At 46.9% G+C, this 27,756-nt stretch overlaps 6 protein-coding genes and 3 non-coding genes across 14 annotated transcripts; 4 read left to right on the forward strand and 5 right to left on the reverse strand.

The window, feature by feature from the left end:
* Positions 1-852: 852 nt before the first annotated feature.
* LOC120652389 lies at positions 853-4,288 on the forward strand. 3 transcript variants are annotated; one of them, XM_039930195.1, is made up of 7 exons: positions 853-1,583; positions 1,772-1,932; positions 2,016-2,053; positions 2,961-3,002; positions 3,096-3,191; positions 3,277-3,348; positions 3,440-4,288. In XM_039930195.1, the coding sequence occupies exons 2-7, from the start codon at positions 1,796-1,798 to the stop codon at positions 3,850-3,852; spliced, it is 798 nt and encodes a 265-aa protein (XP_039786129.1). In that variant the 5' UTR covers positions 853-1,583; positions 1,772-1,795; the 3' UTR covers positions 3,853-4,288. The 3 variants fall into 3 exon arrangements, with proteins under 3 accessions (XP_039786129.1, XP_039786128.1, XP_039786127.1); XM_039930194.1 differs by having other exon boundaries at positions 853-1,932; XM_039930193.1 differs by lacking the exon at positions 2,016-2,053 and having other exon boundaries at positions 1,772-1,965.
* Positions 4,289-4,888: 600 nt separating this feature from the next.
* LOC120652391 (40S ribosomal protein S21) lies at positions 4,889-8,229 on the reverse strand. The gene is made up of 4 exons (XM_039930196.1): positions 8,102-8,229; positions 7,494-7,574; positions 7,274-7,406; positions 4,889-5,199 (listed from the first exon to the last, which is right to left on the reverse strand). Exons 2-4 carry the CDS (start codon positions 7,541-7,543, stop codon positions 5,137-5,139), a joined length of 246 nt encoding a protein of 81 aa, XP_039786130.1. The 5' UTR covers positions 7,544-7,574; positions 8,102-8,229; the 3' UTR covers positions 4,889-5,136.
* Positions 5,765-5,908, reverse strand: LOC120653109. Its single transcript, XR_005666793.1, has one exon. It is a non-coding gene; the product is annotated as a small nucleolar RNA snoR137 (small nucleolar RNA).
* On the reverse strand, positions 5,998-6,091 carry LOC120653044. The gene has a single exon (XR_005666740.1). It is a non-coding gene; the product is annotated as a small nucleolar RNA Z159/U59 (small nucleolar RNA).
* On the reverse strand, positions 6,456-6,540 carry LOC120653043. Its single transcript, XR_005666739.1, has one exon. It is a non-coding gene; the product is annotated as a small nucleolar RNA Z159/U59 (small nucleolar RNA).
* Positions 8,230-8,305: 76 nt separating the features above from the next.
* On the forward strand, positions 8,306-12,439 carry LOC120652388 (cell cycle checkpoint control protein RAD9A-like). Of its 4 annotated transcripts, none has more exons than XM_039930189.1 (9): positions 8,312-8,525; positions 8,643-8,892; positions 9,138-9,389; positions 9,512-9,627; positions 10,250-10,314; positions 10,384-10,595; positions 10,906-11,056; positions 11,888-11,928; positions 12,017-12,439. In XM_039930189.1, exons 1-9 carry the CDS (start codon positions 8,421-8,423, stop codon positions 12,136-12,138), a joined length of 1,314 nt encoding a protein of 437 aa, XP_039786123.1. In that variant the 5' UTR covers positions 8,312-8,420; the 3' UTR covers positions 12,139-12,439. The 4 variants fall into 4 exon arrangements, with proteins under 4 accessions (XP_039786124.1, XP_039786125.1, XP_039786123.1 ...); XM_039930192.1 differs by having other exon boundaries at positions 8,314-8,525; positions 12,014-12,437; XM_039930191.1 differs by lacking the exons at positions 10,906-11,056; positions 11,888-11,928 and having other exon boundaries at positions 8,309-8,525; positions 12,014-12,439.
* Positions 12,440-13,377: 938 nt separating this feature from the next.
* LOC120652392 (rapid alkalinization factor-like) lies at positions 13,378-14,387 on the forward strand. The gene has a single exon (XM_039930197.1). It carries the CDS (start codon positions 13,726-13,728, stop codon positions 14,197-14,199), a length of 474 nt encoding a protein of 157 aa, XP_039786131.1. The 5' UTR covers positions 13,378-13,725; the 3' UTR covers positions 14,200-14,387.
* A 3,790-nt stretch (positions 14,388-18,177) lies between these two features.
* On the forward strand, positions 18,178-27,639 carry LOC120652394 (ATP-dependent Clp protease proteolytic subunit-related protein 3, chloroplastic-like). Its single transcript, XM_039930200.1, has 10 exons — positions 18,178-18,626; positions 19,137-19,241; positions 20,436-20,558; positions 20,722-20,781; positions 21,423-21,519; positions 21,620-21,693; positions 21,922-21,975; positions 22,066-22,149; positions 26,979-27,101; positions 27,220-27,639. Exons 1-9 carry the CDS (start codon positions 18,303-18,305, stop codon positions 27,072-27,074), a joined length of 1,017 nt encoding a protein of 338 aa, XP_039786134.1. The 5' UTR covers positions 18,178-18,302; the 3' UTR covers positions 27,075-27,101; positions 27,220-27,639.
* On the reverse strand, positions 22,765-26,691 carry LOC120652393. Its single transcript, XM_039930198.1, has 3 exons — positions 23,709-26,691; positions 23,480-23,598; positions 22,765-23,399 (listed from the first exon to the last, which is right to left on the reverse strand). The coding sequence occupies exons 1-3, from the start codon at positions 25,594-25,596 to the stop codon at positions 22,911-22,913; spliced, it is 2,496 nt and encodes an 831-aa protein (XP_039786132.1). The 5' UTR covers positions 25,597-26,691; the 3' UTR covers positions 22,765-22,910.
* Positions 27,640-27,756: the final 117 nt, after the last annotated feature.

The following is a 27,756-nucleotide window of genomic DNA, read 5'->3' on the forward strand; positions in this document are numbered from 1 at the left end:
GGCGGTGGATTGGGGTTCTGCTCGACGCTCCTGTCGCAGTCCGGCGCGGCGAGGACGCGTCGTCGCTCGTGGTGGAGCAGAGCACGGCTGGTCCAAGCCGTCGCCGCGGTGCCCCCGTCCGCGGCGCTGGCGTCGAGGCCGGCGCCGGTCTCACCCTCGGCCGCGGCCCTCGCGGTGTTCCTCACCATGGACATCCCGAAGCTGGCCGCGTCCCCCGCCGCCGCCCAGGCCAAGCGCCGCTCTCCTGTGCTCTACCGGCGTCCCCGTCCGACCTCATTCGTTCAGCGTCCGCGACCGGCTCCCACGGCAGCAGGCTCTGTCGCGGGCGACGGCGACCTCCGCGTGGGCTTGAGCGAGGCCGCCGGACTCGCCCACCGTGGGCCAGGCGCGGGCACCCGCACACCGGCCGTGCTGTCGTCGACCTCGAGCGGCGGGTGAGCGGCGGGCTCCCTGCTCCGGCATTGAGATGCGCGAGAACGGCGGGCGAGCGCGGTGGCCAACCGACGAGCGAGAGCGTGCGCAGCGGCTGGCGGGAGCGAGACACGAGGGTCTCCACGGCGCTGAGGTGCTGCTTCACCGGCCCAGAGGTGGTTGGCTGGTCGCCATGCATGTGTTCGACGAAATGACTCACAGGCGAGAGCAGAGAAAGGATGGGTGGTAAGGCTACATGTTGCTGGATGCAAGGTACCCATACCGCTGGTACACGCAAATCAAACACATTCGCTACATAGCCTGGCTCATTTGGTACAATTAAATCAAACAAGAGCAACTGCTGGCTTGAGCCTAGCTGTGGCCGGCGAGCCACGAGCCAGGCGCCCAGGCCTTCTAGAGCGCAGAAATCAAACACGCCCTTAGGGACTGATTGGTTCCAGGATGTGCCTAGCCTGCATCGCATGGCAGAGCCAGACTCCCCACAACCAGGCTCTGCACATGCAAGGGCGGTATGTTTGATTGCTAGTATGGCTTGAGCCAGGCTGCATTGAGCTAGTGATTGGTTGCATGGATGCATGGAAATTTCAGTGTAAAATACCTGTCCCGCGCTGGCCGCTGCACGCCGGGAGGCTGGCTCCAGAGAAACGAGCATATATGTAATCCTATATCGCTGAACCAAAAGGGACGCTGCGGGAGCCTCTACGCTGTCCTGCCAATTGCATTTCCCCACCTGTCTCCTGCATGTCCAGTGTTTTGCTTCATGTGTCCTGCGTGCGCGACGCGTGCCCCATGTTGAGGTGGCCTGTGTTTTGCTTCCTGTGTCCTGCGTGCGCGACGCGTGCCCCATGTTGAGGTGGCCTGCTCACTGCTCATCGCCGTTGCTGCGCTGCGTTCTGCACTTATCTTTGGCCTTCATTTTTTTTCCTGGCCCGTTCGTTGCGTCGTCCTTGCCTGTGCGTCGTTTTGGCCTGTTTTCGTTGCTGCTCTCGGCCTATGGCCTGCATTAGGACCGCGTACCTCCTACACCACATCTCGATCCCGGCTGTGCCTCTCATCTCCTACCTGTGGGTCATTTTCTCGGTTGCGTCGCTGGCTACGACGCCCATCGGCTCCACCGCCGACTACAGGCATCTTCCTCCTTTCCTTCCTAGGTAAGTTTTTGTTCCTATGTTTTCGTTATTCCACTTTGGTGAGTTGTAAGATTTGTCGGCCTTTCTCCAGCTCTACGTCTTGCTCCCTTCCCTCATCTCCTCCTCGCCTCCGTGCTGCTCATTGCTGCCTTCTTTCTGTTCGTTCCTTTCCTTTTTGGTTCGTGGCCTTGGCCGCCGGCGCCCAACAGGGACCCCTCCTCGGTGACGTCGCGATGCTGCGGGAGGGCGACGGCTTCGGCGCGTGCGTCTGTGGCCTTCGCCACCGGCGCACGAGTGGAGCCCCTCCCAAGTTCCGTCGCGTCGCCGCGGGAGGGCCACGGCCTCGGCGCGCGCCTCTGTGCGACGCCTGGTACGCGGAAGCCGACGAGATGCGGCGGCGCACGTACATACTGCTCTGCTCATCTGATATATTTTCCTTTTTTTCATGCGTAGGTTCCATTCACCTGCTCTGTGCTTTGGTCTTCATGCATGTGAGATTACCAATTTTAGATTCTACTGTTCTTGAGTGCCTACCCGAATTATCCTGTTGTGCTTGTGCTACCATTTTATTTTTGCTTGTTTCATTGCGACTGTTTTTCGTTTCTGTGGATACGCTCTACGAGGGATTTTTGTTCTTCTCTTTTACATGTGTTGTGTCATGTGAATCTTATTTACATTCCATCATTGCTTGCCGTGTGCTTATTCTGTGTACCTTGCTTCCTTTCCTTTTGTGATTGTTCTTGCTGGTGCTCTTAATCTGAGAGTATCAAGTATCCTTTGTGTGCTCAAAAAATTCGCTCTGCTCCATGTGCTTGCTGATTATAAAGTCTTTACCAGGTTTAATAGAGGCCCTTTGTACTCAGAATATTGTTGTTATGCAGTCACCTTTTTTGGGGGGTTGTCATTCGTGCTGTTCTGCTTCCTACTGTTGCCCTCCTCTTTAGTTACAGTGCCAATTTGCTAAATTGTCTCAGTATTGTTTGGTTTTTTCCTGTATATCTATTCCTCTATGTGGGTTGCATAGCTGTGTTCAATTCTATTTCGATGCCTTCTAAAAGGCCAAAAAAGACTTGGTCAGCTGCATCTGCATTGTCTTCTACATCAGCCCATCCTACTTTGTTTGTTCGTGGTGTGCGTGGTAGAGGTCCACCAGGCTGTCATGGCCATTGTGGCCATCGTGCGTGCACTGGTCTTATTGAAGGCCGTCCAGCAGCATTTTTAAGTGCAGGTCTCTGATTTGCTAAGGATCATCTTGGTTCAGTATGGCTCATTTTGTGCTCAATTGCTCCATTTTAGCCTCTCTGCTCTGTGTTTGCTTCTTTTTTTTGCCCATCTGTGATTTATCTACACCTCTGACAATATGTGTGGTTGTTCTTATTTGCCTTCCTGCTCTATCAGGTGCAGCCTCCACGGTTGTTCCTTCATGGGGCATCATCGTCAGTTAGTGCCTTCCCTTCTATCTGTTATACATTCTCAGCCATATAAAATTTTAATCCTTTATTCAATCCATCTACGGTCATGTTGTCGATATAGGAGACCACTACTGTTCGTTGGTGATGCGTATTGACTCAAACGAGAGCCATGCTAAAAGAATGTGTTACAATAGAGTCAAGGCGGCAGCGAGGCAAGGTCCGTGCCTTTCCTCATTGCTTGCCTATTTTTCCTATTAATCTCCATTTAATGTTCCCGATGCTACTTTGGCTATTATTTGTAGATCGTCTTTGTCGTGCTCCTTTTGGTATGCCTGTATTTTCATTTCCTAAGGAGTATATTGATGTGTTGAAAGGTACGTTCTTGAATGACTTTGTGTGATTAGGTAATATAGGCCTATTTTTTGGGCTGCATTTGCACTGTCATGTTCCTTCCTGTCTCTGCAGCTAGGTATTCTGAACGGTCTTATTACGGTGGCCCTGACTATGTGTGCCAATATTGCTTAGTTGTTTTCTGGTACCACGAGAGAATACAAAATCAGAGTACATATTATGGTGGCTCGAGGCTTATTGGAGATGACACTGAGTGGCCTTTTTTATTCGATAAGGCTATCGCTTGGGCAAGTGCATATCAATTGAGAAATTTATTTATGACTGTCTTAGTGTACCGTGATGTCAGTAATGTTAGAGCTTTATTTGATCAGTACTGGAAATATATGGCTGATGACATTGGTTACCGCCTTCGGATTGCACTTAATAACCTATCATATATAGTGCCTGATTCTGTGCTGCAATCGGGCCTTATGAAAGAGCTCAATGATATGTTCAGCAACAATGGCCTTTTTCATATCATCCTATGACCTACCCGTTTAAGGGATGAACTCCATGGATGCCAGTGCTAATAGACTTATCATGGAAGAAATGTGCTATGATAAGCATGTGTTACTTGCCGATTCAGTTAAGATGGCTGCTTCCTTCAATTCTGATCAGAGATCCATATATGACTCTGTTATTGATGCTGTTTCCAAGCATGAATCATTTGTTTACTTTGTTTCTGGACATGGAGGTACTGGGAAGACCTTTTTATGGAATGCTATTTTAGCAACTTTGAGATCACATGGTCACATTGTGCTAGCTGTTGCCTCATGCGGTTTTGCGTCATTTCTCCTTCCTGGAGGTCGTACAACCCATTCAAGGTTGAAAATACTGCTTGATATTCATGAGAATAGCCTTGTGGGATAGGAAGAGGAACTAACTTTGCTGGTTTATTTCTAAAACTTCTTTGATTATATGGGATATGAAGCTCCTATGAGTCACAAGCACTATTTTGAGGCCCTGAATCGTTCTATTCGTGATATTCTTGCTGTTCAGCCAGGCCCGAGGCCTCTCCCTGCACGCGGCGGGCTAGGCTCACTAGCTACTCCGGGCAACCAATCACCCCATCCTTGCATGCGGAGAGCCTGGTTGGCCTGTGGTTCGGGCAACCAATCAGACCCTTAGGTACCCGGCTGAACCATCGCTTTGACAGTTCCTACGTGATCTCGCACTTAGTTAGCTGCCGATGCTTTGGTAGTTTCATAATGATACCTCTCTACGAACAATGAACCATAATTTCAAAGCCTTGCGGTAATTTATGTATTGTGAACCTATGCGGCATCAGATAATGCGGCATTCAACAAAGAAAAGCAATTTCACATAGCAGGTTATGCAATTTCACTCTCAATCTCACGAACCAAAAAGAATTTACTGATCTTTTAATTCCCTGTTTCTCACCATGAATAGATCAAAAGAACGACTGAAACTTTTAAAATTGTGCGTTGCTAGAACCTTCATGACACCAAACAGCAGAAGAGGCAACACTTGTGCTTAGCATTAAAAAAAAATCTGAAACCACAATCATCATAAATTCTGAGATCTAGTTACGCAATGTCGCTGCAGAAGGGAGTTAAGCTACTTTCATTTGACAACGTGACCAGGACACATCAAAACTCAGAAGGAATCCAACAAACGATATTAAGTCTTTAGATTTAAGATACCAACTGAAATCACAGCATTGTATCCCAACGGTGTGGAGACATGAAATCAAAACATAGCTAAGGCAGCATCCCTCAAGAGTCGATTCTTAGTGAAACTATGAACGAGATCTACTGCTTGATCTCAGCCTTCCTCTTCTGCCACAGCCTGTCCAACGAGCTGTCAGCGTCACCCTGCCAAAAGAAATTAACAAATCAGAACCTCCTAATATAAACACATAAAAGTTACATCCTGAGTAAGCAGAACAAATACAGGATACAGGAAATCTTTATATCCAGCAAATTACCCAATTTACAGACATAAACCAATTATTAAAGAAACAATAGACGAAGCGGCCTAACAGCTCTAAGATGCAAACATCATAATAGTATTGTGCAGGGGCGAAGCCAGCCACAAATGTCACCAGGGTCTTCATGTTTATGCAACGGGGTCTTCTATTAGTATTCGCTGTAGAGTTCTATAGAATTCTGAATTTTTATCGGGGTCTTGTGACCCCAATGCTAATGGGTAGCTTCGCCACTGGTATTGTGTTCCAGTGTAGTCTGGGTCCACGCAACCATCCATTGTGTATTCAACACAAATTATGAATCCGCATGGACAACTTAAGATCGAAAAGCTTAAGAATTAAATCATGATTATTGTCCAGTCCTTAGCTTGGTTCAGTTAACTCTGGTACTTTAAATTTACTTAATCTGAAATAAGTTAAACAATTCAAAAAGAGAGAAGGGGGGAGGGGGGGATTGTGCCAGGAGACAGGTAACATGGATGCAGAGAAATAAACATCATGCTGTTTAATTCTGGCTTCGTGTTCAATCTATGCTTCCCTCTACAGAATGACCCGACAATAGAAAAATCAGGTCATTCTTCCAGTCGTGAAGCAACAAACCAAAACAAAAACAAAATGTTGTTACATTTTGTTAAACTAAGCTTGTAAGCTGTCTATAATTCAAGATGAAACAGCAACGTGCTTTGTCTCTTCAGTTCAGGTCTCGAGAGTTCCACACAGCACCATGAGATAAGTGCGTCAGAAGAACGAAAGTATGCATTTCAATCATCACCAGAGACCGGCAAATAGATTTTTTTAAAAAATTACCAATAAGTTATTAAAAGTAGAAAAAGCAACAATGAGCACCCTCAGACACGAAGTGAAGAGTATCAACAGATTGATAGTTTTTCAGACAAGGCTGAAACTTAAAAATATGTGCATTCATCGGGTTAAAGGGAAAAAAGATATTTTTTTAATAATAGAAAAATAGAACCACCATGAATATGGAAGATTAGTTCAGATCCCTCTGCGTGATAATAATACGGCTCATCAACGATGTAAATCAGGCCACTACTTTAACATCACATCTTCATCGGGATCTCGCAAGAGCTCAGATCCTTCCAAAACAATCCAAAAGAAAGAAAAAAAGCAGATCGAGTAAGAATCTCCTCAGTTCAGGTCTCCAAATTGTTCTTCCACATTGCAACTTCAGAAGAACGAAAGTAATTTTTACATCATCATCAGAGAACAGTCGATCCATCAGCAAACAAATCTCAAAAGCCAGACAAACAGTGGATCAGAATGGAAAACAAGCAAGAAAATTGAACTGGAAGAAACCAGAGCAGAAGAGAGCAAGAGAATCAGACCGGGAGAGCATCGGAAAACTGAGCTTCGCAGTGATTGTCTAGTGCTGAGCAAGAATGCTAAGAAATACTTTGCATAAGCAACTAACGTGTGAGCTTTAAAATTATGACTACCATGAGTACATAGGATTAGTGGACATCACTCAGAAATGTTAGAATTTTAGCAAATTACTAGTATGAAATTAATGCCAATCAGCTTAATGGTGTTTATCTGTTTTCTAGTTGATGGTTCAGTATTTCAGAAAATTCAGCACCATCAGTAGTTTCTAGCTGCGGATGTTGTGTTAACCATTGAGTTAACGAGGCAGTTATCCAATTAACAGACAGACAATAAACCAATAAAGAAAAAGAAAATAAAGCGACCTAACAGCTCCAAGTTACAATCATAACAGTATTGTGCTCCAGTGTATCTGGGTCCACGCAACCACACATTTCTCTGCGCTACAGAAAAAACGGCCTAAAATAAAGGATTAAGGTGACCAACAATGTGAAACACAGAATAGTATGCGCATTCACAGTAGAAAGTTGCAACCAGGCATTACTTTGTAGCTCGGAATTTGATAGACTAAACACACTGCAATAAGAATAAACTTGAATGCAAGGATATTTGACAATCACCTGAGCGCGGACAAACCCAGAGAGAGCGAATGTGGTAAAGTGACCATCATACATGCCATTCGCATCCAAGTGACCAATGTTGATCTGGACAGAGGCGTGATCCTTGGCAGTAATGATCCTGTTAGTGGCGGAGCTGCAAAAACAGATCTGAAGCTTAGCACGCTACATAACGAACAATGAAGAGCAGCACCATTTGAACAAGAGAATGAGGCAAACGTACCACTTCCTGGGGACATAGAGGTCCACCGTCTTACCCTCCTCGTTCTGCATGGTGACGGTTGGGGGACTACAGCAGCAGCAACTGCAGAGCACAGAAGAGCAACAATCAATCAGTCACATGGGTAGCAAAAATAACAGCACTATGCACCTGATATATCCTTTCCACTGCTGTAACTATTCCAAATTTATGAATGAACCTCTAAAACTTATAACTATACAGAAACTACTATAGAACCGCTCCAGTTAGGATTATGAACGAAAATTCTAGGATTTATCCGTGACTATACGCTCCAGTTAGGATTCCGTAAAAATACTTGATTGATCGGATCCGGAAAAGGCATTTCTTTGCAATTCGAAAAATGATTGGAATGAACTCATCGGCGCAGCTAAAGCTCCAAACATACAGGTTAACTAATCCCTTCCATCTAAGAAACAAAGCATGGTACCACCATTCTACTTGAAACGCTAGCAGCAAACACAAGCCACCAGGAGATCCCAAAGACAACCCTTGACTAACAAACAATCAGCGATGCTCGCAAGAACGAAAAGGAATACGAGACTGTGCAGCAGATCGTCAAGGAATCGGGGAGAAGGGGAGAGGAGGCGCACCTTGATCTCTCGAAGGGGAGCGCGGGAGACCGATGACGGCTGCTGCGGCGGCGGCGTGTGATGGTTCGGGCGAGAGGGCTGGTGCGATTTATAGGAGACGGCGGGTCGTAAACCCTAGCGTTTGCCTCCGGGCCGTACCGGTCCTTATAGTGGGCCGTGTCACCGTGTGCGTTTCTTTGGCCCAGTTCAAACGGGAAAACGGCCCACGCACCGTCCCTTCCCTTCCCTTCCCGTTCCGTTTCCTTCCCCTCTCCCCAACCAAGGCAGCGCAGGCGGCGGCGGAAGGGGAGCAGGCGGACGCGGCGGCGGCGATTCGGCCATGGAGCTGTCGATGAGCGGCAGCTCGCTGCGGACTTTCGGCCGGTGCGTCACCTTCCTCGCGCGCGTCGCATCCGAGCTCGTCCTCCAGGCGCACCCCGCCAAGGTCCGCCGCCCCCCCTCCCCCTCTCGTCGCCTCCCGGCCGCCGCGTGGGGTCCCCCCCCCCCCAAACCCACCCACCCACCTGATTCTTACGCGTTCTCTTCGTTGACGTTCCATCAGCTGGAGCTGCACACGCTCAACAGCTCGCGGTCGGCGTACGGTTCGGTCTCCCTCGCGCGCGACTTCTTCGACAACTACCACCTCGACGCCGCGGCTTCGGCGCCGCCGTCCACGCCGCTGCAGTGCAGCGTCCTCCTCAAGTCCCTGCTCGCCGTCCTCCGCACGCCGCACGCCGCGCTCGACCGCCTCGACATCTCCCTCCCAGAACCTGACGCGCCCAAGCTCCAGTTCACCCTCCACTGCCTCAACGGTGCGCATACATACACGCCCCATCCTGCGATCTCTATCTGCTTATCTAGCCTCTTTAAGGTTTCAACTAGGAGATTTCTGCGGCCATGAAACATTTCCCCCAATTTTGTGAATCCCGTGCTCTTTGCCCGCCGTTCTCTGCATTCCCGCCATTTTGACGGTTTTGGTGGGTGCCCCTTCCATTCCACTCGTAGCTGTGCTGAAGTGTAATTTCTCCCCAAATCTTGGGGTGCTGCGTTGTTTAAGGTGTCAGGAAGACGTACTGGATCGTGTGCAGCGCGGAGCCCGAGGTGCAGTCGTTGGCGCTCGACCGGGGGCGGTTCCCGAGCCGGCTCTCCATCCGGCCACGGGAGCTCGCGCGCCTGCTCTCCAACTTCCAGTCCTCGCTGCAGGAGCTCACAATCATCGCCACAGATCCTGCTGCAGGGCTGCCTGATGCCGGCGGGGACGTTGGGGGCAAGGCCGTTGAGCTCCGGAGCTACAATGACCCTGCGAAAGGTAGCTCCTTCTGGTGTGGCGTGGCGTGGCAGCATAGTTCTCTTTTTTTTGTTCTTGATCGTGGAGATAAGCGTTTAGAGTGGTGATTGGGTTGTGAATTGGAATCGTTCATGGAGTTGCAGATGACTGTGAGACTAGACTGCACACACAGCTGTGGATCGACCCTGTTGAGGAGTTCGTGGAGTATGTCCATGCTGGTGATCCGGTGGATGTCACCTTTGGTGTAAAAGAACTAAAGGTTATCTATGATCCATCTTTTGCTCTCGTAATGGGAAATGGATTTGAATACAGTGTGCCTTTGATTGAATCTGAGAATAGCTTTGCAGAATCAGCGAGGAATTATGGAAAAACTATGTTTGTCTGTGTCAGCACATGCATTACATTTTCAACTCCCCACTATTGTGAATTAACAAACACAGTAGCAGAGTTAAAACTCCACTTAGTGCCATTATAGACTACAGATTTCTCCTTGCTAGAAGTTTGTTAGTTCTTATGGGTGTGTTTGGTTGTGTGGCTTAGTTTGGCCTGGCTACAAACTTAACCCAGGCCAGCATAAACCTGTCTACCGCAATGTAAGAGATCTGTGTTTGGTTGCTTGTGTTAGTTAAGCCTGCAATGGAAACATTGTGTTTGGTTTCCTAGCTTGTAGCTCTAGTTGCTGGAAGTATGTTCCTTCATGACTTCATGACAAATGGCATATTGGCATGCTTAGCAAGTTCATACATTTTGTTGTTCGTTTGTTTGAGAAAAGATCCATCGTGTTTGACATTTGATGCTGATAATTGCTTTGCTTTTCACGTCAAGTGATATTATGGAGTCTTCACATATTTCTTTCTCTCTTTTTTTGTTCTATATGCTAGGCCTTTTTGACATTTTGTGAAGGGTGTGAGGTTGACATTCTTCTATTTTTTGAGAAGACTGGCGAGTAAGTTGCCTTGCTTATGGAATTTTGTTATCTCTTCGAATTGGTCCACATGACTTTTTTGAACTGCAGACCTGTTCTTTTGGTTCCGAGATTTGGATTGGATAATGGATCAACCTCTGATTTTGAAGCTATGCTAGTTCTTGCCACTATGACTGTATCACAACTAGCTGACAGCAATGATGCCCAACAGCCAGCTACATCAGCACAACACAATGGAGAACCAAGGGCTGCCACTACACCATCAGTCTCGAACCATACTAAAATATGGTCAGAGCTTTCAGGTGTGCATCTTTCTAGTCCAGTGTTCTTTTTTGGTAACCATTGGTATGGTTACACTACATGCATGGCTTCCTATGCCCTATCAGGCACCATTGTGGTCTGATGGGAACCAGGGCAGAACCAAAGGAGGCTTTGGTACAGAACATAATGGCCACTTTTGGTGCATTGCCAGTATCAGACCACAATGAATGAATGGACCATGGCATGCCTTGGTGTAATCAAACTAACTGGTGACTGCGGAACTACTTTCATCTCCTGTCTTATTGCTATACCATCAGGCTAGTTAAACATAAGCAAAGCCTTCTTAAACAGGTAATACTCCCAAAAGCTTTGAAGCTAACAGAGAAACACATGCCCCAAAGAAGAGCAATGCAGGCACTAGTATGCTGGACGACACGTCAGTTTTGCCCAATGTTACAAATGCTCCACGGAAGCCACCAGCTGCAGATAATGCAAACAATATGTATCCTATAAGACGCTTGCACTTAATCCTTGCTAATTTCTATTCAATGTTATAATTTTTGCCACCTGAAATTATGGACTGACAACTTTCAGTTTGTTGTATTTCTTTCCAATCCTCTAATTAGCTAATCAGCATATGTTGTCACGGTAAATCTACCAGCACTTTGATAGCTCATTAGTCGCATTAAAAAGACATGCTTTTCTCTGTTTTCTGCGCCTTAAGGACATTGAAAACTCTATGCATGCTTTATCTGGGATTATCAGCATCCCTCGACATGGAACCTTTCCGCCCTGCGTTTTCATCTAGACAGAGCAAAGCCTAATAGTCTATCTGGGCATGCCTGTCTTCCTCAGAGTAAATGTGTTTATGCTAATTTAGCATTAGGCAGTTAAAGTTACACTTCTGGCTTGCGAAAGGAAAAATTGTTGCAAACATTTTGGATAATGACAAACTTATATGGTAGGAGTGACCTACCATCGTGTTAGTTGTATAGTTGCACTGAGTGGCCTAATTGAAGAAGCTATGCTGATATACAGTCTCTGAGTTTGATGAATGAAAATTTTCTCAGACGATGTGTTGATTCCATAACAAACTTTCATCACCAATAACTACGTGGGAAAATAGTTACTGTCTTACTGTGAAAAAGTGGTCTGTTGTATCTAACATTCTGAATTGGTAGACCAACTCAATGAAGTCATAGAGACATAGATCATGCATTTGTTTTGATGTTGACAACAGACTTTTCATTTGTTAGAAATCTTAAGTTGGTAGCTATAAGATGTTGGAGTGCTTTTATTTTATTTGTGTTTCCTTAATTAGCTTGTACCACAGAATGCAGCCTTTGCAGATGGTTCACTTGGAAGAGCATCCTGGTTAATTATCATAACAAAATCATCGTTTCCATTACGTCACCAGTTACTGATAATATTTCGCTAACTTGCTTTTATGTTGTTGCAGAAGTTCTCAGTGCTAACCCAAGGTCGCAGCATCACCCGAGCAACTGGGTAGGTGCTGAAGATAACGACGATGACAATGAAGACGAGGAGCTTCTAGTCCAAACAACACCTCACTACATGGACTGAGGATAACTGCTGATTCTGAAACATGCAGACTACATGAACTGAGGATAACTGCTGATTCTGAAACATGTAGGGACATTTCAGCCTAAAGTGTAGTGGATTAAGGATTCTTCATAGTTCCTATAGGGCAGGAGTTTGCAACTTTGACTAACTTTCCCCAGTCATGTAAAAATGTAACAGCTTCTCTGTATCAAGTGTGAGTGTGTGACTTCCATTTCTTTCCATAATGTAGGGAAACATCGAAGGTGATTTGTTCTGATCCGCGTTAGCGGCCTGTTTATTGTTTCTTCTGTTTCATACAGCATACTTCTGATTTCTTCGCAATTTGCCTACACTCTGAATGCTTTTTGGGTGCGCAAGCGCAACCAGCAGGCACCTGCTTGTTCATGTACTGATGTGTCGTGTGCCGTGCGCGTGGGGACGCGCAGCGCCCATCATCGCGTTGCTGCAAACCTCAGGGTTCAAGGATTTTGTGGTCGATTCTTTTTTTCCCATATTCCAACACCTCCGCGGAGCTTTCCTTTCATCATCAGCTGCTGCGAGGCTTTGCTATGCGTGGCAATTTGGTTTGTTTACGACTGTTTGTGCTGCAGTGCGTGACTAAACAATGTAGTGTTGTCACTTTTAACTGGCCTTGGGAGACGGTGGAGAGAAGCTGAGATCTGGCATGGAAACTGCTTCCTTTTACTAATGGTAGCTTTGATTCTTCCGAGTGTCCTGCGGCAGGCCATGCTTGCTGGTGCAGGCGTGCAGCTCGCCTGGCCATCATCGGAATCCGCATGCTGTCCCGCTAAACTGGCAGAAAAGGATGGCCTCATTTCCTCGTCTTTCATTTGCATCCACGAACATGGTGTAGCTCTTACAAGTTGCAACTGACCAGAGATCTCGGGGGGGGGGGGGGGGGGGGGGGGGAGGTTCGATTTTCTTGATGCAAATTGAATGGGGTTCTTGAGTTTACGTGCCGTTTCTGCAGGGATTACCGATAGTTTGATTCGTTCAAACTTGATGCTGCCCATTTCTTCATGCAGATTTTCACCGTGCGGGTATGGATTACCGATAGTTTGATTCGTTGAAACTTGATGGTGCGTCGCAAACTCGCAATAACCCAAGGCGGTGTGTGTGTGTTTTTACCAAGTCGGAGGAAGGGAAATGGGGGAGAAGATTTCTAGGCCAACCTGCAGCAAGAATCGCGCGCAGGAGCAGCGGGAGCGCTAGATGTCTGTGCATCGCCACGCGACCACGCAGCCTCGATGCCCGTCGGCCGTCGCGTTTCGTTGCTCCTCTGCCGCATATCAGAAGAAGGTTTACATGGCATTTTTTTTTCTTCTGCAATTTTCTGCCCTAACGGTGCTGCAGGAGCAAGGTCAACGTAATTGCATCGCCACATACCAGTAATCTCCTACTGACCCACGTGCAGGTGCAGTCTTGCAGCACTCCCTCCGGTTTAAAGCCTTCTCCCTCTCTTCTCGTTCCCTCCACCGCCCAAGCCACGCTCACCTGCCTCGCGCGCCACCAGCTGCACCGAGCACCACCGGCTCGCCGCAGCGCGCGCCGTCTCGAAGGACAGGCGCAGCCAACCGGCGCCCACACATGGCCTCGTCGCGGCACGCTCTACCGACGCTGCTCCTCTTCCTCCTCCTCGCGGCCGTGGCGGCGCTCGTCGTGGGGTCCGCGGCGGCGGGGGAGCTCACGCTCACCACGGCCCTCCACGCGCGCATGGCGGCGGAGTGGGCGTGGTCGGCGGCGGGGGCGTCCGGCGACGACTCGTGCTGGGGCTCCCCGGACGAGTGCCCCGTCGTGTACGACCTGGACGCCGAGGGCGGCGCCGGCGCCAGCGGCGGCGCCGCGGCGAGGGCCCGGATGCGGCTGCAGGAGGCGGCGTACTACGACGTGGACACCGCGGCGAGCCTGCTGCCGACGGCGCAGTTCATCAGCTACGCCGCGCTGATGCGGGACTCGGTGCCGTGCTCCATCCCCGGCGCGTCCTACTACAACTGCCAGCCGGGCGCCGAGGCCAACCCATACACGCGCGGCTGCTCCGAGATTGCCCAGTGCCGCGGCTAGCTCCTCCGCCTCGCCGTCTTCTGCTGCCGTGGTCGTCGCTCTCCTTCTCTCCGGCCATCTGCTTGATGGCCTCATTGTCTCCAGGGGAAGAAACTGGGAGAGATTTATTGTACCCCCTGCTGATACGCTTATTGTTACGCGGATGGAAGAAACTGATTAAATGAGATAGATTGGAAGCTTCCCCCCCCCCCCTTTCTGCTCTGTCAGCATCCCGATTTATTCTCGTCTATCTCTGTTCAGCGTCCACCACTGCATTGATAGTTTGACGCGCTGAACTGCATTTTTCAGCTCATTCCTCTCCACACTGAATCGCGCAGGGACTCGCCGCAGAAACGATAAATGTTGCATTTGTCTGTGGTATTCATCTTGCTTGGTTTTTTTATTGCACACAAGTGACGGTTTCTGTGCGCTCCAGGGGGGAAAAAATCAAATCATACTTTCGGTTGTTTGTCTTTGCTGGTTCATTCCGCTCTGAATTTGGCTACAAATTTGGGGGGTTAATCTCTGTTATCGAGGGACAAGCTACTGAGGAGAAGCTGGAAAGGGAATTAAAGAATCTGATTAATCCAGACTGGGATTATCATGTCAAAGAGCTAGACAGGAATGTTTTCAGTGCTGCTTTCCCTGATCAGCTGTCACTAAACACCTTTTCCAAACTGACTGATGTGGGCTTAGCTATATATGGCATCAAGGTCAAGATCTCTAAGACAAATATAGATCCAGTTGCTTCCTCTATCTTGCAGTCTACTTGGATAAGGATTGATGGGTTACCAACATTTGCTAGGAAAGAGGAGGTGGTAAAGGAAGTTGCCTCTCTAGTTGCTGAGCCTCTCAAGGTGGATAGCTTTAGCTTGATTAAAGAGGAACCAGTGAGAGTTAGAGTTAATTGCCGAGACCCAGCTAAATTGAGAGGAGTGGTGGAAATTTTTTTTAATGGTGTAGGATATGAAATTAAGTTCTGGACTGAAAAAGGTTCCAGCCCCTCCAGGACCAAAGATGGTGTGTCTAGCTCTGGATTGTCAAGAGATAGAAAGGGCCCGGATAAGAGCAATGGAGGGAATCAGGACCACAAGCAGAAAGACACTACAAATGACAATGGCTGATGCCTTGAGCAATATGCTGGATAAGGCTGTGGAAAAAGGGCACTTAGTGGGGGCCTTGGATTGGCTAATCCCCGGGGGGATTTCCCACATCCAGTATGCTGACGACACTGTTCTCATGATTGATGGGGCTTACAACTCAATTTTATCTCTCAAACTGATCCTCTACTGTTTTGAATGGCTTTCTGGCCTCAAGATCAATTTCCATAAGAGTGATGTCTATGTTTTTGGGGTTGATCAAGAGCAAAAAGAACATCTGGCCAACATGTTGAACTGTAGAATAGGTGACTGGCCTATGAAATATTTGGGTTTACCTTTATCTGACCACAAGCTGGGGATCCAGGCTTTCTCAAGTGTGGTTGACAAAACGAGGAAAAGGTTGGATCCTTGGAAAGGCATAACCTTATCCTCAGGAGGCAGGCTTGTTCTAACTAATTCCTGTCTAACAAGTCTTCCTATTTACACCATGGGGTTCTATCTCTTGCCTAAAACTACACATGCTGAAATGGATCAAATTAGGAGTAATTTTTTTCTGGCAAGGGGCTGGAGAGAATTTCAAATATCACATGGCCAAAATGGATACCATCTGTCGACCTAGGAATCAAGGTGGCCTGGGTATGATCAATACCAAGATCATGAATGAGTGCCTACTGACTAAGTGGATATGGAAAATCCAAAAGGGCTCGAAGGAGCTGTGGTATCAGATTATCCAGGCTAAATATCTGCAATCTGGCTCCTTCTTTTGTTCTCCTTGTGCTGGTACCTCTCAATTTTGGCAAAGCCTTCATAAAGTCAAACACTTGTTTAAATGGGGGGCCATATATCAAGTAATAAATGGGGAAAGTATTTTCTTCTGGGAGGACATTTGGCTTGGGGAAGTTCCTATCAAGGTCCTGCACCCAGACCTTTACCTAATGTGCAGTCAACCGCAGGCTAGAGTAATTGACTACTGGGATGGCAGTGATTGGAGCATTGCCTTTAGAAGGAGTCTGAATATCTCTGAAAAGCAAAATCTCGATGACCTGATCTTGCAGCTGAATCAGGTTGACCTGGTAGTTGGCAAGGATAACATTCTGTGGGACCTGGAGAAATCTAAAGTCTTCTCGACCAAATCCTTAAACTCTTTCATTACCAACAGGGGTGTTACCTTACAAGACTCAGGCTCCTTCTGGAGGATCCGTGTGCCTCTGAAAATCAAAATCTTTCTCTGGCAGATTAGCAATGACAAACTACAAAATGCCACCACACTAAAGCATAGGGGTTGGAGAGGGAGTCACTTATGCTGCCTTTGCCAAAGGCCGGAAACGATTGATCACATTTTATTCCAGTGCTCCCTTTCGACATTCTTTTGGACAGGCATTAGTGAGGCGTTAGGTTGGCCAGGGCGGCCAAAAACCTGGGAAGATTGGTGCTTGTCTTGGGTTCCTTCTAAATGCAAAATGCCCAAACGTCTTAGCATGTTTCTCTTTGCGGGCATGGCTTGGGCGCTCTGGAACACTCGTAACAAAATGGCCATTGAAAGCATCTTCCCTAATAATGGTCTTCAGCCTCTCTTCGTTGGTCTTGGTTTCTTGCAGCGATGGACTCCGCTGTTGAAGGTTGCTGATCGTGACAAGATTCGAGAACTGGTGGAGGTCCTCAAGGCCTGGGCAACGAATTTTACTCCTGCTGCTATAGACTTGTCGGATGTTGGCTTCATTTAGCTTTCTGCTGTTGTTTTGTGAGCGGTTGCTCTTGCTCAGTTGATGTAAACTGGTATCCCCAGTCCTTTATTTGTTTTTGCACTATGTACCGTTATAGCTTTCAATCAAAGCAGAGGTTTTCCTCCTTTAAAAAAATGGTAAGTTAAGTACCCCAAGTTGATGAGATTGAGCATTTTGCAGTGTTATTAATCGCACTGGGCAAGGATAGGTCATGGACTGAACTGAGCCGTCCGGCGATGTAAGGAAAGGGAAGCCAGCGGAGAGCGTAGCTTGAGATTTATCCTAGAACCTTGTTCCTCCGAATTCCTAGTAGTTGTCTAACACAAAAATTTGATCAAAACGAGAAAATTTGACAGTATAATAAACAAGAGAGCGCTGCAGTGTGCTGTGTGCGATCTTACGAACCACCAAGTGCGTGTGCTTTGTTCCAAGGCTTCAGCTTGGACCAAGATATTTGCGCATTCCCCTTCAAATTCAAATAATCAAATGCAAATCGATCATCATGGACGAAAGTATGCACTGCACACCTTCCGCTTCCTTTGTTGCCTACCGGCGTGAATCTCCCGACTCCCGATAGCTTCACGTCGTCTTCACATGAACACGCGCGCCGCCGCCGCCGCTCGGCGGCCTCTGTCCCGGAATCCGCCATCTTTGCGCTCCTCCAGCATTACCGCCTTCGACTTATCTTGTTCTACGTCCAAGTAGCTACCAACACGGCACGACCAGACGCCGGAGCCGCCGTCACCGCGTCGCGCGTCGCGCGCTACTCCGTCCGAGCGCACGCCGTGGGCCTGCGGCCGCGGCTGCCCGCGCACCGCGACCGGACGGTCGCCGCCCAGATGCTGCGGTGTCTGTAGGTGCGGAGGTGCCGCGGCCGCGCGAGGGCCAGCCATGGTCGCCGCGCCACCCGCGCGTACGCCGTCTCCCAGCTCTGCAGACGCGGGCACTGGCAATGGCAAGGGGGCGGACGGTATGTGCAGACCGGGGGTGGACGGTATTTCGTTTACCGTCCACCCCAAAAGTACCTGAGCCGTTCGATCCACATCCCTCGGTCACGATTTGAAGCAGGGCATATACACAGGAGACGAACCCACGCCAGCCCCTGCCCGTGGGCCCCCAAGCCACCGCTGAGATCATATTTGTAAAGCCCAAGAGGCCCACTCTCTCCAAAGCCCACGACAAACAAACGGCACCACCGGACTCATCTGCCGACCAAATTATCCATCCACACGCAGACACGCTCCCACTCCCCCGAGCTCGCTCGCTCGCACGCACGCCGCGGCGGAACACCGCCGCCGCCATGGCCTCCACGTGCACCTTCCTCTCGCTGCGCCTCCCCACCCCGTCCCCTGCCCACGCGGCTTCGTCTCCTTCCCTCCCGCTGCCCCTGCTCCGGCAGGCGCGGGGCGGGGCGGCGTCCTCGGCTCTGGTGGCACGCGCGGCGGCGCCAGCGGCGGCTCCGTCGCCGCTGTTCAACCCCAGGGGGGACCCTTTCCTGTCCACCCTCGCGGCCGCCTCGCCGGAGGACCTTGCGGCCGCCGCTGGTGGCGAGCGCCGCGGCGAGGACCACCTGCCGTTCCTCGAGATCTTCCAGAACGCCAAGCTCATGGCCACGCCCGCGCAGGTGAGGGCTCCGCGCTTGTTTGGGCTGGGGACACGAAGCTGCTGTTATATGATGTATGATTCAGGTCTCTTCAAACTGTAAACGATAGCTCGAGTGTGAGGCGCTGATGCTCGTTCGAGTACTTATTCTAGAAGCAAATTAAGAATGCTTTAGCGGTCTGTTTTGCTTGTTTTCTTAAGATTGTAATCGTACGTGTGAAGCAAAATACTTATTTGCTCAGCTATGTTTCAGCACCACCTGACATTCTAAAATACTTATTCGAGTAGGTTGGGTATTTGCCAATAGTTCCAAAAGGTCTTATTGAGAAGTGTAAACTTCTCCATATGAAGATATCAATCGTGTTGTATACAGTATGAACCTTACCACTAGTATTTTCATGTGTACCTTTTGGTTCTGAAATGGTTGTGATGCACAATATTTGCTATATGCATCTTGATCTTTGGAGTTTGCAGTAAATTATAAGCCACAATTTACTTATATAATCTCTCACCTATGCTTTGTAATTGACAGGTGGAGCGTTCTAGCAGTTCTTACAGTCAACACAGACCTAGAAGGCCTCCACCAGATTTGCCTTCATTGCTTCTTCATGGTCGAATTGTTTATATTGGAATGCCGGTATGAATTTGCGCCGCGGTTCTCACTTCTCAGTAGGAAACGTTTTGTTCATATCATTTCATTCTTGCATCTGCTGCTTCCAAAGGCAACAAACTCTGCGGAGCTCTATTAGACTGGATAAACAATCCGACTCAATGCCAAATTCTGAGCTGTAGGTTTCAACTTTACCTCATTCCGCACTCAACATATAATGATATAAACAAGGGAAAGTGCGGTGCCATGGGCAAAGCTGGTCACTAGTAATTATCAACAGTGTTTTCTCATTCTGTACCATGATTTTGTATTACAACAAGATGTCATCTGTTAAGGGTTGTTCATCTTACTTAATTAGATGTCTAAGGTTCAGATTGGTACCAGCATAAATCTGGTAGCATGCTAAGAAACCTTTATGATAGTTTACTTGCCACTGCCACTAAAAGGCCGCGGTTGTTTGGTTTGTGTTGAAACCAACCCTACCAAAATTGGTCAAGCCCCAAGAAGTTTGGCAGTTGGCACCTATTTGAATTGTTGGCAATGGCTACCAAAAGTTTTGGCAAGCCCAACTCCTCAGTCATACCGTATACATTTTCTTGTCAAACTTTGGCTGATGAATTGAGATCTGTGATTATGTGCTACCTTAGCCAACCCTCCTGGCACACATTTCAACACATGAATCAGTGGTGTGGATAAGATAGCGACCAGCCGACCACATGTCTAACATATGCTTATCACTATTTTTCACCTGTGCTTAATTCACCAGAGTGGATACTTCTGATATCTGAGTACATATTGCTTTTAGCATATTTCTACCATATTGTTGTGACTAGTAACTCGTACAAGGAAACATTTACTTCACATAGTTCACATTGGGATATTGGGCACATACCTTCAGTTTGATACTTTGACAAAAATGATGCCATTTGTCTATTGTCACTTTTAGCTCAGTTCTAGTTCACATCCGATAAGCATGTCCAGTGTTTTGTCAATACTGCAGAAGAACCTTGCTTATTTACAAATTAATTGCTAAAGGTCTCTGATTTTGATGGTCGGACAAATTCTGTTTTCAGTGTACATCTACTCATTCTACTATAAGTTTATGACAATTCTTCTTCAGTATGAAACAAAGTGATATGTTTATGCTGTAAGAGTAGGATGGGTAATTCTTTCATCCTATCCCATAACCTCACATGATTGTCTTCTTGTGTTGCTTTCTAGTTGGTGCCAGCAGTGACTGAGCTTGTTGTTGCCCAGTTGATGTACCTTGAATGGATGAATAGTAAAGAACCTGTTTATATATACATCAACTCAACAGGAACAGCTCGTGATGATGGTGAACCGGTAAGCAAAATTGTTAAGTTGGTGACTTGCTCTCAAGTCTCTCTAATGTTGTGGTTAACTACCTGTACACTACAGCTTATTCATGTAAATGGGATGAACTATGAGGTCTCAATGAGTTATGATAGTTGAATTGTTCTTTAATGTTCTTGTCTACATTTGTCAGGTCGGGATGGAGAGTGAAGGTTTTGCAATCTACGATGCAATGATGCGTATGAAAGCTGAGGTGATATACATTTACTATCTGCAGCTCATTAGTGCAATATGAATCATATGGTACAGACTGTCATGCACTAAAAATCTCCTTGAAAATATTTACTGTCTGCGAAGAACATATAGACATAGTACCTTTTAAAGAAAGTTTTACCATGCATGCCATATTGGAGTTTCACCGTGTCTTGTTTGGTAGAGATTAGTAGTGGTCTAGTAGGTAGCATGCAAAGATGAACTAATTCACTCTTCTCTATGCATTATTTGTTCAACAAAACACGAATTTTTCACATGCCTCTGTGCACACATGGCCACTCACTTTGCTTTAAAATTTGTGTCACAGAGGGTTGGTTTAAAGAATCATGTGGTAGGTGTGAAAAATCAGGGGTTGGGTGTATATGAGAGGGGAGGAATGGATGATCAAGATAAGCCATGTATGCACATATACATGTGGGCTTGCATTTCCCATAAACCCTTGGTTTGCACTGGGAAATGACATTTGAATTGGGCATATCGCTGTTTTTATCAATGCAAGATTAGGATGGGGTGTTAGTAGTAAATGAGCTTACAATATTTACAGTTTTAATTTTGTTCAAACTTTATCTATTTTTTTATATATAGCTCTCCTGATGAAGTTACTTTTTTTTTGCTTTATAGATCCACACACTTTGTATAGGAGCTGCAGCAGGTCATGCTTGTCTTGTGCTTGCGGCCGGAAAGAAAGGCAAACGCTATATGTTCCCTCATGCCAAAGGTATTAACATGTCCACTTCCACATCTGTTGGGTTTGTTGAGAAATAATCTCTTTTGCTGGTCATTTCCTGCTATTTTCTGAGATTATGGTTGCATATCAGCTATGATTCAGCAACCTCGTATTCCTTCGTATGGGATGATGCAAGCATCGGATGTTGTTATTCGAGCTAAGGAGGTATGGGCTGTGATTGTTGTTTCTTATTAGCTAGCATTCTTGAATGCTATTTCCTATTCTAGTATATGCTAATCATGTATGTACCCATACGATCATACATTCAATTTACGTATGATTACTTTTATTACTTACAGCTTTGTGAAATGTAAACGTTTTTTTAATCATAACCTAATCTTTATGTTCTTATTTGCTTAACCTAATCTTTATGTTCTTATTTGCTTCTTGTAGGTCGTGCACAACAGGAACACGTTGGTCAAACTTTTAGCAAGGCATACAGGAAATGTATGTATAGCTTGTTGTGTATTTCTTATGCTATTCTGTATCTGTATTACTGTGTGTTTCTGTCAGTTGGGACTTTTTTTTTTGTAACAGCCGCCAGAGAAAATAGACAAGGTAATGAGAGGACCGTTTTACATGGACTCCTTGAAGGCAAAGGAGTTTGGGGTCATTGACAAGGTAATCTTATTTCACTGTCAGTTATTTCTCTAACCTTCATATTCTTCTAGTTCTTGGAATATCTGAAATGTGGACGGATAGTTGGTAGCTGTTGTTTAGGCAGCATTACACATTTGCATAATATAGAATCATGATTCAATTTTTTGCCCTATTAGAAGACAAGCGTCTAATTGCCTATTGGCTGTATGTACCAATGTTTTTAAGGCGGTAAGGCGAAGCGCGGCGACTCAGCCCTTTGAGTCGACTAGGCGCTTAAGGTGCGCGGCGAGGCGACGACATACAGATGTCCTAGCATGTAGGAAAAGAGCAGAAACATACCTTGTTGGTGCCAATTTTCCAGCTCTCTTCTTTCCAATTTCTCTTACTTGATGTAGCATGTACTTGCAACATGTTGTGAGTGATAATGAATGTAAGAAACAAGTTATAATGCAATTAATTAGCTATGTAAATATGGATCAAGTGTACCTTGTTCTTGCTGATGATTTGTGATCTCTTTTATTCTCCCAAGCACCAAGCTAAAAAAATAGAGAAATTTAGCAATATGTGGTCACAATCCACAATAGTAGTATATGGGCAAGTTCACAAGTAGCATAATGGGTAAAAATACAGCATAAGTAACATCAATACATCAGTCCATAAACTTAGATACTAGTGGGATAATTTGCAGCATAAGTAGCATAACTTAGATACATCAGTCCATAAAAATACAGCATAAGTAACATCTCTCAAAAGCCAACCCCAGCTCAAAAGACAACCCCAACTCAATATCCATCATCAAACTCATCATGGTTATTTGCAGCTTGCAATCCTTCCATGCTTTCTCCACCATCGGGAGGAGCATCCTCAGAATCTGTCACATAAGCATCATCATGTGGGTCTTCATCTTCTTCCTCTTCATTGCCTAAACCTGATTCATCTTCATCCAACCTTGGGTTTGAATTTGTTGCACACCTGCTTGCATTCCTTGGGAGATTGCGTCCTCGAAGTGAGTTTGATGCACCAAGAGCTTCATCAACAGCAGCCCATGTGAGGTCATTTTCATCACACCCACGTGCACCTTGAGGGTGTACATACGACGAGTCAGCCCACTCATTATCCCAATCGAACTCTTCAATGACTAAAGGGTCAAAGCTTTTCCCTTTCTTCTCCCGCCTTATTTGAAACCTAGTCTTCATCTTTCGATTGTAGGAAATGTAGACAATATCATTCAACCTCTTATGCAGTAACCTATTTCTTTTTTTGGTGTGGATCTGAAAAGGGGGGAAGACATAAAGAGAATGGTTAACATGCTGAAACTAAACAAAAACTGAGCAGGGGAAATGGTACTCACAAACTCGAACGTGCTCCAGTTTCTCTCACAGCCGGATGATGAAGCACATAGGCTAACAATGCGCCTAGCAAACCTTTGAAGGTCAATAGCACGACCACCATATGAGGCCCACCAATCAACTACATGACCAAATATAATCATATATTAGGAATTATGAATGAAATGGACTTGCTGCAATAAATTTACTATTATGCAAGCTGCTGAAATTACATGTAAAAACATGACTTACGAGGACTCATTTTCTCAAGGTTTTGCTTAGCTCTTATATTTGAGAATGCTTCTCCTCTAAGGGCTTCATAGTCCAAAGACTGAGCATCAATCTTGTCTTGGGTATCTCTATCTTCCACCATTCTTCCAAGAACTTCAAGGAAGCAACCTCTTAGCTGCCCAACAGTGGCATCATCATCATCTCTTATGAGGGGATGTAATTTTCCTGGGTTCAAATACAATGCAGCCCCATACAAAGGATGGTCCATTTGCTTCACCCAACGCTTCTCAATAATATCTATGATTTTCTTGAGCAATGTTTTCTTAGTTGGGATAGCAAAGCTTTGTTTGATCCTATCTTTTGCTTGATTCATTAATGCTGCAACCTCTGGCATGGCAGGCTTCTCATCACCATCAACCACCCTAAGAACAATGAGAAGAGGGGCTGAAGCTCTAAGGCAGTCCTCAACCTTGTTCCAAAACTCAGTAGAGAGCACAATGTCATGCACATCCTCACCAGCTTTAGTTTTTGCCAATTTATTCCCAGTCCATGCTTCACTGACAAAAAGAGATTTCAAAGAATCTCTATGCTTGTGCAAACTTTTTAAAGTGAGGAAAGCTGTGGCAAACCTTGTGGCTGCAGGTCTCACAAGATCAGACCCACCTGTCTTTTCTCTCATTGCACTAAGGATTCTCCCATGTCTATAGATGAAAGTTGTTACACGCCTTGCACGTGCTATGGGCTTCTTAAATTCCTTCAACCCTCCTATATCTTCTAGCATAAGATCCAGACAATGTGCAGCACATGGGCTCCAAAACAGTGAAGGAATTCTCTCCATTAGATGCTTACCCGCTGCCTTGTAGTTAGCTCCATTATCAGTGATAACTTGAACGACCTTTTCCTTTCCAATCTCCTCAATTCTTTTCTCCAACAAATCAGCAAGCATATATGCATCGTGGGCCTCGCTTGATGCATCGACAGACTCTAAGAAGAAAGTCCCCTCTGGGCTATTGACAAGGAAGTTAATCAAATGTCGTCCCCTCCTATCAGTCCATCCATCTGACATGAGAGTGCAGCCAAAATGCTTCCATGCTCTCTCATGGTCCTCCCTCATGGTACTTGTCAACTTCACTGCATCTTTAAGCAACGGTTCCCCAAACTGATATGGAGAAGGAGGCTTGTACCCTGAACCAAACTGTGCTGTTGCCTCAACTGCCACCTGAAATTGTCTTGATGCTGCTGCATTGAATGGTATGCCACACTCATAGAAAAACAGGGCCCATTGCATATCCACATAATGATGTTGCTCCTTGGTCTTAGTGCTGGACTGAATTGGGGGCTGGTAAGACCCTTTACGCCTTCCATCGACTATTTCTTCAGGTGATTTTCTTAACATCTCAAGAATTGTCTTGTTTCCCTTTGGCTTTTCCTTGCCTTTGCTCACTGCTACAGCCTTGAATGAATAGGCTGCACGCCTTTTCTTTGCTGCTGTCCCTGAACTTGGCATCACTTTAGAGGCCTGGGATTCAACTTCATTCACAGGTGCACTTGCCTCTACCACGACCACATCTGCTTCTCCATTCTCCTCTACCTGCTCTTCCTCATCATCTAGGTACATTGGCCTTTGCCTCTTGTGTTTTTCCAAGTAATTTGTCATCTCCACCCTAATCTCTGTAGTAGTTTCGCTGCATATTTTTGAATCTCCAAAGCCACCTGCTAGATGTTGCTTCAGCCTTTTTATGCCCCCATGAACCATTGTGCCACATAGGGTACATGTCACCTCATCTCGGTTACCAAGGTCTGCCCAATATCCATACTTCCAGCCTGGGTCCTTGGACCTTTTGGGCTTCCTGGCTGGATCAGTCTTGGGATCATATGCAGGGTTGACAGAGGCAGCTGGAGTTGCCATTTTTTGTTGCTAGATAGTACATGAAAAGAGCCAACCACCATAGACATAATTAAAATATGTTGAGGACAACAGTGCATATTAAAAGATCAAGCTAGCAGACAAGATAGAATTGGCCAGATTAAACTAATCACTTAATCAGATGAGCAGTTGAGCACATAGTTCAGAGCACTAGACAGCCAAAGCACAAAGCACAGAGTAAATTGAATAAGAAATTAGCATAGCACCATGGATCAATCAATAAACTAAACACAATGTACAGGCCTACAGGGCACAAATAGTTGAGCAATGGGCATAGCAGTATAGCACCAAGTTGTAAACAAAGCAAAGCAGTGGCATCGCAATTAGTAAACAAAGCAAAGCAGAAAGCAACAATATATAATAACAGAGGCAGAGAGTACAGACTAAAGCACCATCGTTTGAGCTGCTAGAATGGACTGCACTCAAGCCTGAACTTGGCCTTTTGGTACCTTGAGGACCTAGCGTCCATAGCAGACAGACCGAGGGCATGGCGAGGTGGGGAAAAGAGAGAGGGGGAGAAGGGGGACTCATTTGAGGGCTCACCGACGCTGGAGGACCACGTGAATGGCAGATCTGCTGTTCGTGGCGCTCGATGGCCGGAGGTTCAGCGACTTGAGGAGGTCCAGCTTATTGCAGAGCGGAGGGGGATGCGAGAGCGGCAGAGTCGGCGGCGAGCGCGCCGGGGAGGCAAGAGCGGAGACCGAGGGGGAGGGCGAAGCGGCGCCCAGGCGCGTGAGAGCGGCGGCGGCGAGCGCGGGTGTCGAGCGCGTGAGACTAGAGCAAAGAGAGGATTCCTGGGCTCCTTGGTGGAAGCTGCTGGTGAGGAAGCGGAGAAGAGGAAGGAAAGGACCGGCAGAAGATCCGCCGGAGTCGGAGAAGAAGGGGAGGGAAAGGCTAGACGGAGGCTGTCCGCCGCCGCCAACCTTCAGGTGCGCCGCCGCCCTCTCTCCCTTTTCTCTTCTTTCCCTATCTGAATCTCAGCTCTCGCCCTTCCCCAGCGTGGGTCATCCTTCCGCGCGTGCGTCTCCCCGCGCGGGTCGCGCGTTCCCGCGCGCTCCTCCCCGCGCGGGTCGCGCTTTCCCGCGCGCTCCTCCCGCGCTGCGATATGGCGTCGTCTTCTACCCGTGAGGCGTCCAAAGTCGCCATATAGCGCCTAGGCGACGCCAAACTACCTAAGTCGGACGCCATACCTCGGATTGGTAAGTCGAGCGTGACGCCCAGTACCTGGAGGGCGACCGGACGACTAGGCGACGCCTAGGCGACGCCTAGGCGACGACTTTTAAACAATGGTATGTACTAAAACCCTACATACAGACTCTTGGTCTGTCCAAATGAGTAGATTCTTAAAGTTGTGTGATTGTCAGATCCTCTGGCGCGGTCAGGAAAAATACATGGCTGACATGCTCTCCCCGGATGAGTGGGACAAAGTTGCTGGAGTCAGACGCCCTGATCCAATGTGATGTTGTACACTGGAACATTAGTACTTAGTAAGTTTTTCACTGCTGAGAAGATGTAGTTATTATATGAGTCTCCATTTCAATACAATTTGCATTTCATGGACCTGGATTGTGAATATTTATTGACTTCTGTTTTGACGTTGTGCAGGTTAGGCTCAAAGCTTGCAAGGGGAGGTAACAGCTGTTGCTGAAAAATAATGCTTGATTGTCAATGGTGACGGTCAGTTAGAGCCAAGGGAAACTTGTCTTGCTAGATAAGCGTAGATTAGAGCACGGGCCATCAAAATATCGTGTGTGGTGTCTGGATGAGAGCTAGCACGAGCTTTCCATGAAGTTATTCTTGTTCCTCTCACCAATTCTTGGCCAGATTTTGGTATTTATTGTTAGTATATATAGTTCACACATTTTGGTCGATCCAAAGGTTGAACTAGCCAAGCCCATAGTATTATCCTTCATATTTCCATGGCCACAGTGCCCTTATAATCTGGACTTCTGCGAATCCGATGTACGAGTCATGTGACCTACAATCATCAGCACACTTGGTTTCCGCTAATTCTTTTTCTCTTGAGCTCGGCTGGACACCTCTTTATTTATTTATTTTTTGGCTAAATTAGATGTGATCCTTGAACCTTTCCACGTTGTCTTGTGCAAGCTACAAGGCTCGCCCGCAGCTGGTTCTTGACGA

The sequence above is a fragment of the Panicum virgatum genome, chromosome 9K (genome assembly GCF_016808335.1).
Source record: "Panicum virgatum strain AP13 chromosome 9K, P.virgatum_v5, whole genome shotgun sequence".
NCBI lineage: Eukaryota > Viridiplantae > Streptophyta > Magnoliopsida > Poales > Poaceae > Panicum > Panicum virgatum.

Excerpts from the sequence above, each read along its gene's own strand:
- LOC120652389 (XM_039930193.1), top strand. The coding sequence starts at position 1,426 with ATGGCCTGCATTAGGACCGCGTACCTCCTACACCACATCTCGATCCCG. Across the intron at positions 3,003-3,095 it reads TTCATGGGGCATCATCGTCA|GAGACCACTACTGTTCGTTG; the intron begins GTTAGTGCCTTC and ends TTGTCGATATAG. Across the intron at positions 3,192-3,276 it reads CAAGGCGGCAGCGAGGCAAG|ATCGTCTTTGTCGTGCTCCT; the intron begins GTCCGTGCCTTT and ends TATTATTTGTAG.
- LOC120652391 (XM_039930196.1), bottom strand. The coding sequence starts at position 7,543 with ATGCAGAACGAGGAGGGTAAGACGGTGGACCTCTATGTCCCCAGGAAG. Across the intron at positions 7,407-7,493 it reads CTCTATGTCCCCAGGAAGTG|CTCCGCCACTAACAGGATCA; the intron begins GTACGTTTGCCT and ends CTGTTTTTGCAG. Across the intron at positions 5,200-7,273 it reads CTGGGTTTGTCCGCGCTCAG|GGTGACGCTGACAGCTCGTT; the intron begins GTGATTGTCAAA and ends TTCTTTTGGCAG.
- LOC120652388 (XM_039930192.1), top strand. The coding sequence starts at position 8,421 with ATGGAGCTGTCGATGAGCGGCAGCTCGCTGCGGACTTTCGGCCGGTGC. Across the intron at positions 10,315-10,383 it reads TTTTTTGAGAAGACTGGCGA|ACCTGTTCTTTTGGTTCCGA; the intron begins GTAAGTTGCCTT and ends TTTGAACTGCAG. Across the intron at positions 11,057-11,887 it reads GCAGATAATGCAAACAATAT|AATGCAGCCTTTGCAGATGG; the intron begins GTATCCTATAAG and ends CTTGTACCACAG.
- LOC120652392 (XM_039930197.1), top strand. The coding sequence starts at position 13,726 with ATGGCCTCGTCGCGGCACGCTCTACCGACGCTGCTCCTCTTCCTCCTC.
- LOC120652394 (XM_039930200.1), top strand. The coding sequence starts at position 18,303 with ATGGCCTCCACGTGCACCTTCCTCTCGCTGCGCCTCCCCACCCCGTCC. Across the intron at positions 20,559-20,721 it reads CTCGTGATGATGGTGAACCG|GTCGGGATGGAGAGTGAAGG; the intron begins GTAAGCAAAATT and ends TACATTTGTCAG. Across the intron at positions 21,976-22,065 it reads TAGCAAGGCATACAGGAAAT|CCGCCAGAGAAAATAGACAA; the intron begins GTATGTATAGCT and ends TTTTTGTAACAG.
- LOC120652393 (XM_039930198.1), bottom strand. The coding sequence starts at position 25,596 with ATGGCAACTCCAGCTGCCTCTGTCAACCCTGCATATGATCCCAAGACT. Across the intron at positions 23,599-23,708 it reads CCTTGAGAAAATGAGTCCTC|TTGATTGGTGGGCCTCATAT; the intron begins GTAAGTCATGTT and ends TTGGTCATGTAG. Across the intron at positions 23,400-23,479 it reads ACTGGAGCACGTTCGAGTTT|ATCCACACCAAAAAAAGAAA; the intron begins GTGAGTACCATT and ends CCCCCTTTTCAG.